General features: G+C 54.3%; 1 protein-coding gene across 1 annotated transcript; it reads right to left on the minus strand.

Annotated features, from left to right (window-relative positions):
- Nucleotides 1-2,862: 2,862 nt before the first annotated feature.
- On the minus strand, nt 2,863-4,274 carry rxfp3.2a (relaxin family peptide receptor 3.2a). Its single transcript, XM_088907744.1, has one exon. The coding sequence runs from the start codon at nt 4,087-4,089 to the stop codon at nt 2,863-2,865; it is 1,227 nt and encodes a 408-aa protein (XP_088763870.1). The 5' UTR covers nt 4,090-4,274.
- Nucleotides 4,275-12,649: the final 8,375 nt, after the last annotated feature.

Consider the following 12,649-nt stretch of genomic DNA (forward strand, 5'->3'; position numbering starts at 1 on the left):
GAATATAAAATCGCGGAAGTGGAGGAAAACGGCGAGCGTGGGGGGCCTCTCCCGGGGGCCCGCCGCGTTAATGTGCACAACGGAGAATCCCCGCGGAGAACAAGAGAGGGATGGAGGACAAATGCATCTCAAGGACAAATGATCACAGCATTGGTCTTTGAACGTGGAGCCAAGTTTGAGGATTCTCTCAAAAATGATTGTCCAGAGGCCGCTGATGCCAGAGCCGGGCAATCTGGATCCTGACCCTCCGCTGCCTCCCACTCTGCGGTCCGGATCCTGACCGCAGACTCCCGGCCCTCTGCTGAGGAGGGGCTTGGCACACAGTCCAGGCTGGCTCTACGCTGGTCTTCCACCAGTCAGGGAACAGAGCCCCCCAGACAGCTGTGGCCACATGCCCAAGAACCCCTGGCAGCGCTTGTGGCCATGAGCTCGAGGTTTGCAGAGTGTGCAGAGTGTGAGCCCACCAATGCCCTCATGTCAGGTCATTTAAAATAAAACAACATCATTGTGCAACAGTGAGGGGTTAAAATGTAAACACAAGACTGCAAGACAACATTATTAACATTACAGTGTTCAGAAAAACAGATCTTTGTGATTATGTGCCAATGTGACGATGTTTCTAAAGCCGCTCTTATGATTTCTTGGCGTGTTGAACTTCACTTGTGCATGTGATTAGATTATTAATGAATAATTAATCGTTTGATTGCATCGTGGATCAGGACATTTTCAATTATCACTAATTAACTTGCTCTTCCCCTTTGCTGCTTCCCGATTAGAGGCTGATTAAACTCAATTAACAAACGTGGTTATGAACCCCTGTGATTGGCTCTGGGGGGGATGACCACCCCGTAGGAAACTGGTGAGAGAGCAGCTCTCTGTGTTTGAAAGTTTTTTCTGCTCAAAGGTTGGAGATTTTATGTTAGTTAAGATACACGAGAGTTAAAAGGCAAAGTACGACCTGTTTACGGACTGAAGACAATTCAAGAGTGTAAATCGCACCTGTTTTAGATCTATCAATGGTTCCATTACTTGAGTGAGCAGTATGTCCAAGCCCTGCCCCTGCCGACAGCTCCTCGGCTCCAGGACCTGTGGCTCTGGCTCGTGAGCTCTCCGCAGGCCCTCCGTCTGTGGGAGCAGGCAGTGGGGGGGGGGCGCAGTTGCACAGACCCACAGTCCCTCTGCTGTGGTCAGACTGGATACCTGTCCAGTAATGCGCCTGAGCCAGTGCAGTTCTGAACCTCGGTAAGTGATTCAAACTCCCAGTCCTCTCCCAGCGGTTAAGAGCTGAAAGCAAATTGAAAACTACGCTTTAGAGAGAGCATTAGAACCAGTGAGCCTGTGCCTGAGGCCTCAGCTGGAGAGAGTCCGAGGTTTAGAATAAACTTCCTGAAGGTGCATTTACAGAGCGTGCTGTTCACACTGCTCTTGAACGTCGGCCTCCTGTCCGCCAATAGCCCTGTTCTACCGCACACTCCCTTTCCTGCTGCGACTCCTGTAATTACGGCGTCTTCGTCTTCATCTCGGTGGAGGGGGAGCTGCCGCGCGAGCCGTGGCGCGTGTACAGGGTCAAGCCCGGCGGGAGGGGGACGCAGGGGCGCGCGTGCGGGCAGCCGGTGTCTCGAGCGCAAGATGCTACCCGCTCGGACCCGCGCGCGCCCCCGCCTGCCCCCGCAGGAAGATAAAACTGAACACAGGCAGCCCTGCGCTAAAGCCAGACAGGAGTCCTCCCTCACAGCAGCGCTGCCGAGACCTGTTTAACATCAAAACTGACACAGCCGGACGGTTATTGGAATGTGGCTGTGTACCCCCCACCTCTACCGAGAGAAAACAAAAAGCTTATATTTCAACGTCACAGCAGTATTTACACTCGCGATTTTGCAAAACTTCAACAAAAGTTCATACGTTTAATACTGTGAGCAGCGATTTGCTACTTCACGTTTCACGACCGTTTTATTTACAGACCCGAAGCGCGTGATGTCACGAACCGTGGAGAGCTCTCCCCTCGCGCCAGACGGCTCGGAAGGTTCGGTGTCAGAGTGGCGCGCGGGCTGCTGAGTGTTTCGGTGTCCGACACGACAGTCGCAAGAACACGCAGGAGCGCTGGAAGCTCCACAGTGACGCGACAGTGCCACTGGTGTCCGTGGCCGTCCTGGCGCGGCGCGACAGCTCCACTGTGTTTTCCAGGCACAGCCGACTCCCCGCTCCCCGTCTGCCCCCCCCCCCCGGGCCCCCCCGGCGGCCCGCGGCGCTCAGCACTGCTGGTGCGTAACTGCGCACGTCAGTCAGCCTTTGATGTTTTAAGCACCGGACAGCACGAGCCGCGTCTCTCTGCTGATAAGAGCCCCCGCAGCACGAGGGAGCAGTGCTGACCCCCCCCGCTCCAGGCGGGACCTGAAGTGTTGGGGTCGCGGGACCCTGCCAGTGCGTCACCTGGGTGAACCGTCCATCTCGCTCGCTGGGTCCGAGAGCCACCAGGCGGGAAAATCGGGTTTTTAGAAGAGAAAAAAATTGTTTTTTGATGCTGTTTAAACACTACCTCTCCCGGACAGGCCACCTCTGACTCCTCGTGCCCGCGCGCTGGAATCCGTGGGTGGACAGGCTGTCCCTTGGCAGGAGCGTTTCTCCACACGAGACGAGGAGAGGAAGGAAAAGCCAGCCGGTTCTCCGGCTGGACCTCCCGTCAGCATGCAGGCTGGGCAGGGGAGGAGGAAGAGCAGGTGAGGAAGATGAAGAGCAGTGAAGGGTGAGAAGGAGGAAGATGAGGAAGAGCCCGCGGAGTGAGTCTGTTCCCGTTTGCCCTCGGTACAGAGACATCGGTCCGGGGGTCCAACAGCTTGTCGGCACTGGCCCAAGGGTCAGGGGTCAGGGCCTCTCCTTCTCCTGGGACGGCGCGGGGGGCGGCGCCTCGGCCACCCTCTTGCGGCGCGGCGCCAGGCCGGGAGGGGGCGGGGCCCGCTGCAGCAGGCGCACCAGGCCGGCGCGGAACTCGCGGCGCACCAGGCAGTACAGCACGGGGTTGAGGCAGCTGTTGGCGTGCGCCAGGCACACGCTGAGCGGGAAGGCGTAGGCCTGCGCGTTGTAGAAGGCCTTGCTGAAGGGCAGCAGGTCGAACTTGATCAGCGCGCCCCACAGCGTCAGCACCTGGTTGGGCAGCCAGCACACGAAGAAGGCCAGCACCACGATGGCCACCGACTTGGTCACCTTGGAGCGGCGCCGCAGGTGCGGGCTGGCCCCCCCTCCGCCGGCCGGCCCGCCCCCCGGCTCGCCGGCGGTCCTGCTCGCGCGGGGGACCAGCACGAAGCGCAGCAGCAGCAGGTAGCACACGGAGATGACCACCAGCGGGATGACAAAGCCCAGCAGCACCTTCTGCATCTGGTACAGCCCCAGCAGGAGCTGCGGGTCCCAGCCGGAGTCCGGGAAGCGCACCAGGCACAGCTCCTCGTCCGACACCTGCACCGTGGTCGAGTAGATGGTGTGGGGCAGCGTGGCGGCCAGCGAGGCCACCCAGATGCCCAGGCTGGCCCAGCGGGCGGTGGCCGGGCCTGCCGGCCGGCCGCGCATCCTCACGGCGGACGCCACCGAGCAGTAGCGGGCCACGCTCATGGCGGCGAGGAAGAAGACGCTGGCGTACATGTTCATGGTGGTCACGGAGCTGACGAGCTTGCACATGACCTTGCCGAAGGGCCAGCGGAAGTCCAGCGCGGTGTCCACAGCCCAGAAGGGCAGCGTGAGCACGAACTGCAGGTCGGTGAGCGCCAGGCCCATGACGAAGCAGGTGAGCGAGGAGCGCTTGCGCCGGTGCCGCGAGCGCAGCAGGTACAGCGCCAGCAGGTTGCCCGCCAGCCCCAGCGCGCACACCAGCGCGTACACCATCGCCATGGCCACCCGCAGCCCGGCGCTCGCCCCCTCGCCGGGCAGCTCCCACTCCATCCCGCGCGACAGCAGGTGTAGCCAGCACCTCAGCGTCTGGTTGCCCGCGGCAGGCCCGCTGCGGTTGGCCAGGCCCAGGGTCTCCTCCAGTGCCGGCCCGCACAGGCCCAGCCCGGGGAGCAGGGTGCTGTTGCTGGGCGCAGCTCGGCTCCTCTGCATGTCTCAGGGCTCAGGGTCCATGGCCGGGCGGGAATCCGGAACCGCGGGCGGAGAGGGGCGCACGGAGGCTGCCGAGCCCCCAAAACCAGAGCGAGGGCACCAGGTGAAGGAAGCAGCGTCCCCCTCTCGGAGTCCAGCCCGCGTCTGACTTGCAGCTGCGTTTCTCCTTTGCCTGAACTCGTCCACAGGTCCCCCTCCCAGCGTCGTGCCCGTCTGCCCGTCTCTCTGGCAGCGGCTGCTGCGCGACTGAGCTCCGGAGCGCCGCCACCGCCGCTTTATACCCCGCCTCGTGAGCGCGCGCGCGGGCACGCTCGCGGCTCGGGAGCGCGGCTCAGTTGCCCGCGCTCGAGCCCTGTTCCGGCCCCCCGGTTCAGTCAACCTGCCTGAGCGGCCGCGTGCGTGCGTCCTTACGCGCGCGATTGGTTAACGCCTTGATCTCGCCTGTAGCGCGTGTTAATTGTATTGGCGTTTCCGCAGAACTCAACTGACGATGAAGGTGACAACGAAAGCAAGATTAATACATAAACCTCAAGGTTAATAAGCTTGAAACGCAAACCGAGGCAGACTTTGCGACCAGAGAGTCTTTGAAGTAATCTTCAATCCTGAGGTTTCTGCTCTAACAAAATTAAATATAGACAATCTTGTTCTTCAAAGACACAGAGAGAGGGGGGACGGGGGAGTTGAGCCGTTTTTCCTTTTTTTTTTGCGAGGAAAAAAAGTGAATTTAAAGTTCAAGCGCAAATCCCCCAGGGAAAAAAGACTCAACAGCTTCTCCACTCGGAATCTGCATTTCTTTAATTGGCCCGAATAAATATCCATAAATTATTAACTTCGTGAAAAGAAAGAGACGTCGCAAAATACAGGGCAAAATTATACTTCGGAAGTGAGGTCTTTTTTAATAAATGATAGATATACATATTTAACGTCCCCCAACTGAAGTACTGGCACACGGAGCAGAAAGAGGCGCGAGGCCGGAGAGGGGAGCGCGCTCCCACCGCATCAGGACGCAGAGGCTGGATAGACTATACGATAATAATTATTCCTAATTTATACAAATGATCAAGAATTAATATAGGACAAAAGACAAGGCCGAATCTCCAGATTCTCAGATTTCGGTGCTCTAACTGACAACCCAGGGCAGAATTCGTACCCAGTGTCGCGCCACCCTCTTGACGGTTTGCGTGTTGGATTTATTTGTACTGTATTTTCCTTGAGAAAGAACAATTAAAATCCCAGGGCGCTTCCGCTCTCCTCCCCACTGAGAGCTGGTGTGTGGGGGAGCGGACTGGCGCATCATCCGGGTGGGTGTGGAGGGGATCCCCATTACCCGTGAAGAGCTCTGAGTGGAGTGTCCAGAAAACCGCCATATCTGTGTAGTGACGATATTAATATTAAATAAGAGATCATACTTAAGACTCGTAAGAAAAGCAAACCTAAAACATTCTGCCGCGCAAATTCACCTCACCTAACGACAGGCTCGTGCAGAGTCTCGCTCACGCGCGCGCGCCGCCCGCCTGTCCCCTCGCTCGCCCCTCGCCACGCGCTGGCCGGTCACCGGCGGCCGCCTCTGATTGGCCGAGACCAGAAAGAGGCGCCAACCTGCGCCCGGAGCGCTCGAGCCCGGATCGGCGTCGACCCGCGCGCGATCTTCCATCGGATTGTGAACTGAATTCATACGAATAACAGATCCGGGGCGGAGCGGAGCAGTGCGGTCGAGGGGTTTACCGAGGTGTAATCGCAGGTGGTGTAAACGGGCTCTTGTTCTATCACCGGCTTGCCAAGCGCAGGGCGTTTCCGCCTATAATTACACGAAACGTGTCTTTGTCCTCCGCCCTTCGCAAAATAATTGCCCGCCTTGGGCTCCACGAAATCTTCAAAAATGTCCGATACATGTGTCCGCCTTTACATAAACATATCTGCCAGAGCAGCCCGGAGACATGTTACTTCGTGCGATCTTGATGTTTTCTGATGTTTACAATCTGCAGCTCCCACGATCGGCAGCCGCTGTAAAAAAGTGGCCGAATTAAGTCTTTTAATCCCGGGGGGGGGGGGGTCTCTCAGGCTGCCAGGCTCTCTCTGTGCGTGTACAGGATGTTTGTGTTTTTTAAAGTTAAAAATAAGGTTGCTATTCCCCAGGCGGATGGAGGCGTGTGCTGTCCGGCGGCTGTGTGATTCTCGCGTGTGACTGGCGGCGACGTGAGCAGCACCAGCTCTCGCTTCAGTGGTTTCTGCAAAATTCACCATTATCACCGGGAGACCTACCTAATGGGTTCAGCGGAGAGAGGCGGGGAGAGAGCGAGGGAGAGCTCCGGAAAACAGCGGGAGAGAGGCGGAGAGAGAGGTGAGGGACAGAAAGACAGGAACTGATGGAGAGAAGGAATGAGAGCAGGGAGGGAGAAAGGAAGAGGGAATTTAAGGAAGACAGAGGACAGAGAGATGGAGAGGTGAGTAGGGCAGCGATCCCCTCCCTCCCTCTTTTCTCTTTTCCGTTCTCACCCTCTCTGTGTTCCTCCCTCTTCCTCCCTCCTCCTCTCAGCGTCTATACTGCCTCTCCCCCTCCCTCTCTCCGCCACCCTCTTTCTTCCACATTTCGATTTCAAACGAGGGGTGTCCTTTCCAGATTGGGGGCGATCCAGCTGAATTATGAATCAGCCAGAAGAACACAACATGTACTCAGATCACTCAGGCGAGCAGGACACACTCCTGGGGGTATAACAGCTCTCCTGTTTGGCTTTAAAAAATACAGAATTAACTCTTCCTTCCCCACTCCTCTCCATCTCTTTCCCCTTTCTTACCCCTCTGCAGGTCATCAGATGTTTTCAGTACTTCAAGGTTTTTTCACTTTCTTAACTACAGTAATCCACACTGGATCGAATCGCTGAGACTGAGTGCATTACTACAGTGTTTCTGACCTGCTGTACTGTGCTGCAGGATCTCTTCCGGAGGTTTGCTCTCTGTGTACCCCCTGTACAGCTCGTGTTGTTCCCGCCATGGCCACTAGAGGCACACTGCTGCCAGGGCCTCTGTCCCTTCCTGTGCGTTTACTGTGCTCACAGGCAGGGCTTCTCAGAACCAGTTCCGTCGAGCTCCTTTCCTCTGGCTCACCCAGCCTGTCACGCTCTCACATAATCAGTCACCTAATTCTGACAAAAGCCGGCGTGTTCCCACGAGCCAATCAGACACCAGCCCGATGCAATTTCCGAAAACGACAACGCACAATCGAATCATCCTATCTCGTCTCTCACTTCTCACAACACCTTCAGTTTAAACCTCCTCAACCCTCACTTCACCGATTGGTGTTGAACAGTCTACAGTTTTCCTGAGCTCTTCACCCTCGAAACCATTTTGCGATCCCTCTCTCCAGCCTCCTGGAAACGACCCTTCCTGCCTTCCTGACTCCGACTGCGTCTTGCCCTGTTGGATTCGTTCACTACCCGACCTGCATAGAGTTCCTCACACCATTCGTGACACAGCCTGCTCAGCTCAAACTGCAGAAAGAGATTAACCCTTGACTGTTTGCTAATAAAAATAATATAAAATGCACAAAGCAAAGCCTTAAATTTGAGATGGAACCACTACTCCACGACTGCCCCAGCTAAAGTGCAGCAGCCGCTGTGTGCCAGTAACTCCACCGCCTACTGGTTCACCTGCACCACTTGAAACAGAGGCTTAGTTTTCTTAGAAGTCTCCCATCCTGGCTTATCCTTGCTTAGCTTTGGAGATCAGATAAGATCACTTTATTGGCCATGTACAATTTATTGTACAGTATTAGGAATTTGTCTTTTCACATACCCCAGCTTGCTCTCCATGAGACACAGACAGGGAGAGAAGCTGGGGGTCAGAGCGCAGGGTCAGCCATTTATACAGCACCCCTGGAGCAGCTGGGGTTAAGGGCCTTGCTCAGGGGCCCAACAGAGTAGGATTCCTCTGCCGGCCGCTGGATACAAACCGGCAACCTTCCAGCCACAGGCGCAGATCCTTAGTCACAAAGCCACTGCACCGCCCCCAGCTATAGGGTGGTGATGCTGCTGGCTCTTCTCAGTGACTAGGTTAGAGCCCAGAAAGCATGCCAGTAGTGGATTTAAGACAGTACAAGGCACCCACTTCCTCAATATAAACATACTGTTACTCCAGCATCAGTTTTCCTGCTGTTTCCATGGAAGGAGTGCAGTATTCTTCCTTCCCTGGTCGGGCTACAGGAGGATGCACAGAATATTGTTGCCAAAGGTAAACTGACAGTTTGTTGTGTTGACTAAAAGTATAATGTGTCCCTTGTCAATTACTACTGCCCCACTGTCCTCTACTGCCCCCACTCTCCACTACTGCCCCCACTCTCCACTACTGCCCCACTCTCCTCTACTGCTCCACTGTCCTCTACTGCCCCCATTCTCCACTACTGCCCCACTCTCCTCTACTGCTCCACTGTCCTCTACTGCCCCCACTCTCCACTACTGCCCCACTGTCCTCTACTGCCCCCACTCTCCACTACTGCCCCACTCTCCTCTACTGCTCCACTGTCCTCTACTGCCCCCACTCTCCACTACTGCCCCACTGTCCTCTACTGCCCCCACTCTCCACTACTGCCCCACTGTCCTCTGCTGCCCCCACTCTCCACTACTGCCCCACTGTCCTCTACTGCCCCACTGTCCTCTACTGCCCCCACTCTCCACTACTGCCCCACTGTCCTCTGCTGCCCCCACTCTCCACTACTGCCCCACTGTCCTCTACTGCCCCACTGTCCTCTACTGCCCCCACTCTCCACTACTGCCCCACTCTCCACTACTGCCCCACTGTCCTCTACTGCCCCACTGTCCTCTGCTGCCCCCACTCTCCACTACTGCCCCACTGTCCTCTACTGCCCCACTCTCCTCTCTCTATGACTCCCTCTCTGCACCCTCTGTACCTGTCTATGTATCAGTTAATGAGCACATGTTTGTGCGTAAGTGGGTCAGTGTGTGCAAGCTTGAATTTATTGTGCTCCCTCACGATCGTGACTAGCATGTGAACACCGCCCTCGGAGAAGCGGTACGGGAGGCGGAGCCGGAGAGACGAGGGGGATATGAATGTCCCCACGCTGATTATGGGCACAGTGCCCGCAGGTCTGTCTGCGTGCCATGCGGCCTGCCAGTGAGTCCGGCAAGCTGAGGGCCGCACTGCTCGCTGTCCTTCGTCCCTCTCACCTCCTCTCTGTTCCCTCAGAACGGTAGCCTGCAGTTAAGTGCTGAATATCATCTGCGTGAGTCGTTAAAAGGAAGACGTTTTTTTCTCCTCCTGGCTTGTATTAGCGAGGCAGTGAATTATGGGTGACCTCAGAGGGGAGAGAGGCTAAGGCTGGCGGATGGACTTGGCTTTTTACCTTCTCTTGGCCAATATTCATGATTTCAGATTCAGTCCTTCACCTCCCTTTGTCTTTGTGGTTTCCATCAGGACAGGGGCTTTACCCGCACAATTCTGGGGTGATTCCTTGAACGAGAGAAACAATCAATCAGTTCAGAATTACACATCTATAGTGTCGTCTCCTAGCCTCATCTGTGAGGCTGGCAGAGTGCTGGAAACAGCGCTGAAATTAATTTCCCAAGACAGAATAAACCACACTGAATGGTTAAACATTCAATGGATGAGTGGAGGAAGCATTAGCATCTGCATCAGAAACGGTCTGGTTTTCCCTGCAGCATTTCAGAACCCTTTGTTAGAAACCTCTGCCTTCTGTGTGAGCATCTGTGTCAGGCCCTGCACACACACAGGGAGGCAAAAAGAAGCATCGGTACAGACGGAGATACAGGAAGACAATCCGGGAGGCAGCAAGCAGAGACAGCGATAGAAGCACAAGGAGGCAGAGAGAGACAGGAGCACAGAAGAAACACAGACAGATACAGACAAACAGGGAGGCAGAGAGAAACAGGAGCACAGAAGAAACAGACAGATACAGACAAACAGGGAGGCAGAGAGAAACAGGAGCACAGAAGAAGCAGAGACAGAGATACAGACAAACAGGGAGGCAGAGATCCAAACAGACTGACTGACAGAGACAGATTCCAACAAACACCCGGGCTGTTCTGTGGGAGGAGTAGTAGTACTGGCCTGGGGAAGGTGTTTTGGAACATAATGCCTGAGTACAGGCCTTACTCCTTGCTGAGCACAGTGTCCTGACTTAAATCCATGCTTTCCACCAGACTACCACACAACCCATCACATTTAATTAATAGTAATAATAATTGCTTACACTTATATAGCACTTTTCTGGACACTCCAGTTAAAGTGCTTTACAGGTAATGGGGATCCCCTCCACCCCCACCATTTACACCCTGTACACTCTTATAAACACATCTATTCATAAAAAAGTGTTTTATGGATATTAAAAAGAATTTGTCTCACCAATTTGGCATGAGTGTTTTACAAACTTCTTCAGAGTAGTGCAGGAGGTAAACTGTACAAAATAATTAAATCAATGTACCAAGAATACAAGTGTGGAGTGAAAACTGGAAATTAAAGGACAAAGCTATTGGTCAGGGCCAACACTGTTTCTGTATCTATATTACTGAGCTTGCAAGAGGTGTTGGAAATGACTAGATCCTCTGCTGCCTCAAAGCTAAACCCAGAGAAGAGACTCCTCAGCCAGCTGGTCCTGAAGCCGACACCAGCCAGCCTCAGGACAGCACTGCTTCGACACCCCAGATCAGAGTCAGCACCATCACAACACAAACCGAATAACACTGCCCCATCCCTGGACGCTATCACGTCTTAAAAAAAGACAATACACACTGACCAAGTATCTGACCAGGGTGAGGAAAGACAAGAAGACTGACACCCAGATGAAATGCAGGCTCAGTGACCACAGCCTGGCCATAGAAGCTGGACATAACTGGGTGAGGTGGCTGCCCAGAAAGGACAGCTACAGTGACCACAGCCTGACCATAGAAACTGAACGACACAGACAGACTTGGGTACCCAGAGACGACAGGCTGTGCTCCCACTGCCAGCGGGGAGAGGCAGCAAACGTGCTGCACTTTCTGCTATATGAGAAACTCACAAAGTTAGACACAAAGACACTGAGGCATTTCCAAGCACACAGAGACAATGAACAGAAGGACAGAAGCACAGAGAAAACCTGGGAACCTGTGAGTCTGTCAAACGCTTCTTTGATGTTCCTAAATGTCCCTAAATGCTTTACTGCACATGTCTGTAAATGTTGTGTTAATTATATTTATCAGCTTTTGCAAACACTAATTCATCAGACATGCCAATAAAGCTCTTTGAATCTGCATTTGAGAGACAGTCAGAGATACAGAGGTGAACACAATGAGAGTGAGAGTGTCAGAGACTATCGGAGAGAGAGATGGAAATGCAGATAGTAACAGAGAGGAGAGAGCGGGCAGTAACAGTGAGGGAGGAGAGAGGGGCAGTAACAGTGAGGGAGGAGAGAGGGGGCAGTAACAGAGAGGGAGGAGAGAGGGGCAGTAACAGTGAGGGAGGAGAGAGGGGCAGTAACAGAGAGGGAGGAGAGAGGGGCAGTAACAGTGAGGGAGGAGAGAGGGGGGCAGTAACAGAGAGAGGAGAGAGAGGGGCAGTAACAGTGAGGGAGGAGAGAGGGGCAGTAACAGAGAGAGGAGAGAGAGGCAGTAACAGTGAGGGAGGAGAGAGGGGGGCAGTAACAGTGAGGGAGGAGAGAGGGGCAGTAACAGAGGGAGGAGAGAGGGGCAGTAACAGAGAGAGGAGAGAGGGGGCAGTAACGGAGAGAGGAGAGAGGGGCAGTAACAGAGAGAGGAGAGAGGGGCAGTAACAGAGAGAGGAGAGAGGGGGCAGTAACAGAGAGAGGAGAGAGGGGGCAGTAACAGAGAGAGGAGAGAGGGGCAGTAACAGAGAGAGTAGAGAGGGGGCACTAAAAGGAGAGGGGGGCAGTAACAGAGAGAGGAGAGAGGGGGCAGTAACAGAGAGAGGGGGCAGTAACAGGGAGAAGAGGATGTACAATATCAACCTTCCCGCAAAAATCTTGGTCTGATTTTTTAAGTAATCCATCCTGTTGCATGGTACTGCACTGAAGTGTGGGATCCAGACCAGGACTACACAAAACTGGACAAAAACCCAGCCTGAGGCCTGCACACTAGATTTATAAAAGCATCCTTCATGTGCAGAGAAAATCACAACACAGGGCTGAATTAGGCCAATGCTCACTGCTAATCAATATACAGAAGAGATCAATACAAGAATAGCAGTGACCAGAACTCCTACCTTGCCGAGCTCAGAGAATAGCCTCCTCCGCTTGCTGGTCCACACGAAAACAGACCAGTGAAAGAGACAGAAGACAGTAGCAGACAGGAAAATGGGAAACAGTTTTTCTCTGAATGTCTTTTTCTAGATTGTCAGGTGTCTTTGGCAATGCTTGTTCAATTTGTCAGACCAGCACGGTATTTAGAATTGAACATGTTTCCCAGCTTTGAGGGTGTGTGGGTTTTTCAAATAATTCAGTGTCCTCACCTTAACCTTTCCCCCAGATTCGCTGTGTGCCGCGGTACAGAGCTTTGATTAATATTTTAACGTACTACCAGCAGCTGCGTTCTGC

Source organism: Atractosteus spatula, chromosome 28 (assembly GCF_055471065.1).
Source record: "Atractosteus spatula isolate fAtrSpa1 chromosome 28, fAtrSpa1.hap1, whole genome shotgun sequence".
Lineage (NCBI taxonomy): Eukaryota > Metazoa > Chordata > Actinopteri > Semionotiformes > Lepisosteidae > Atractosteus > Atractosteus spatula.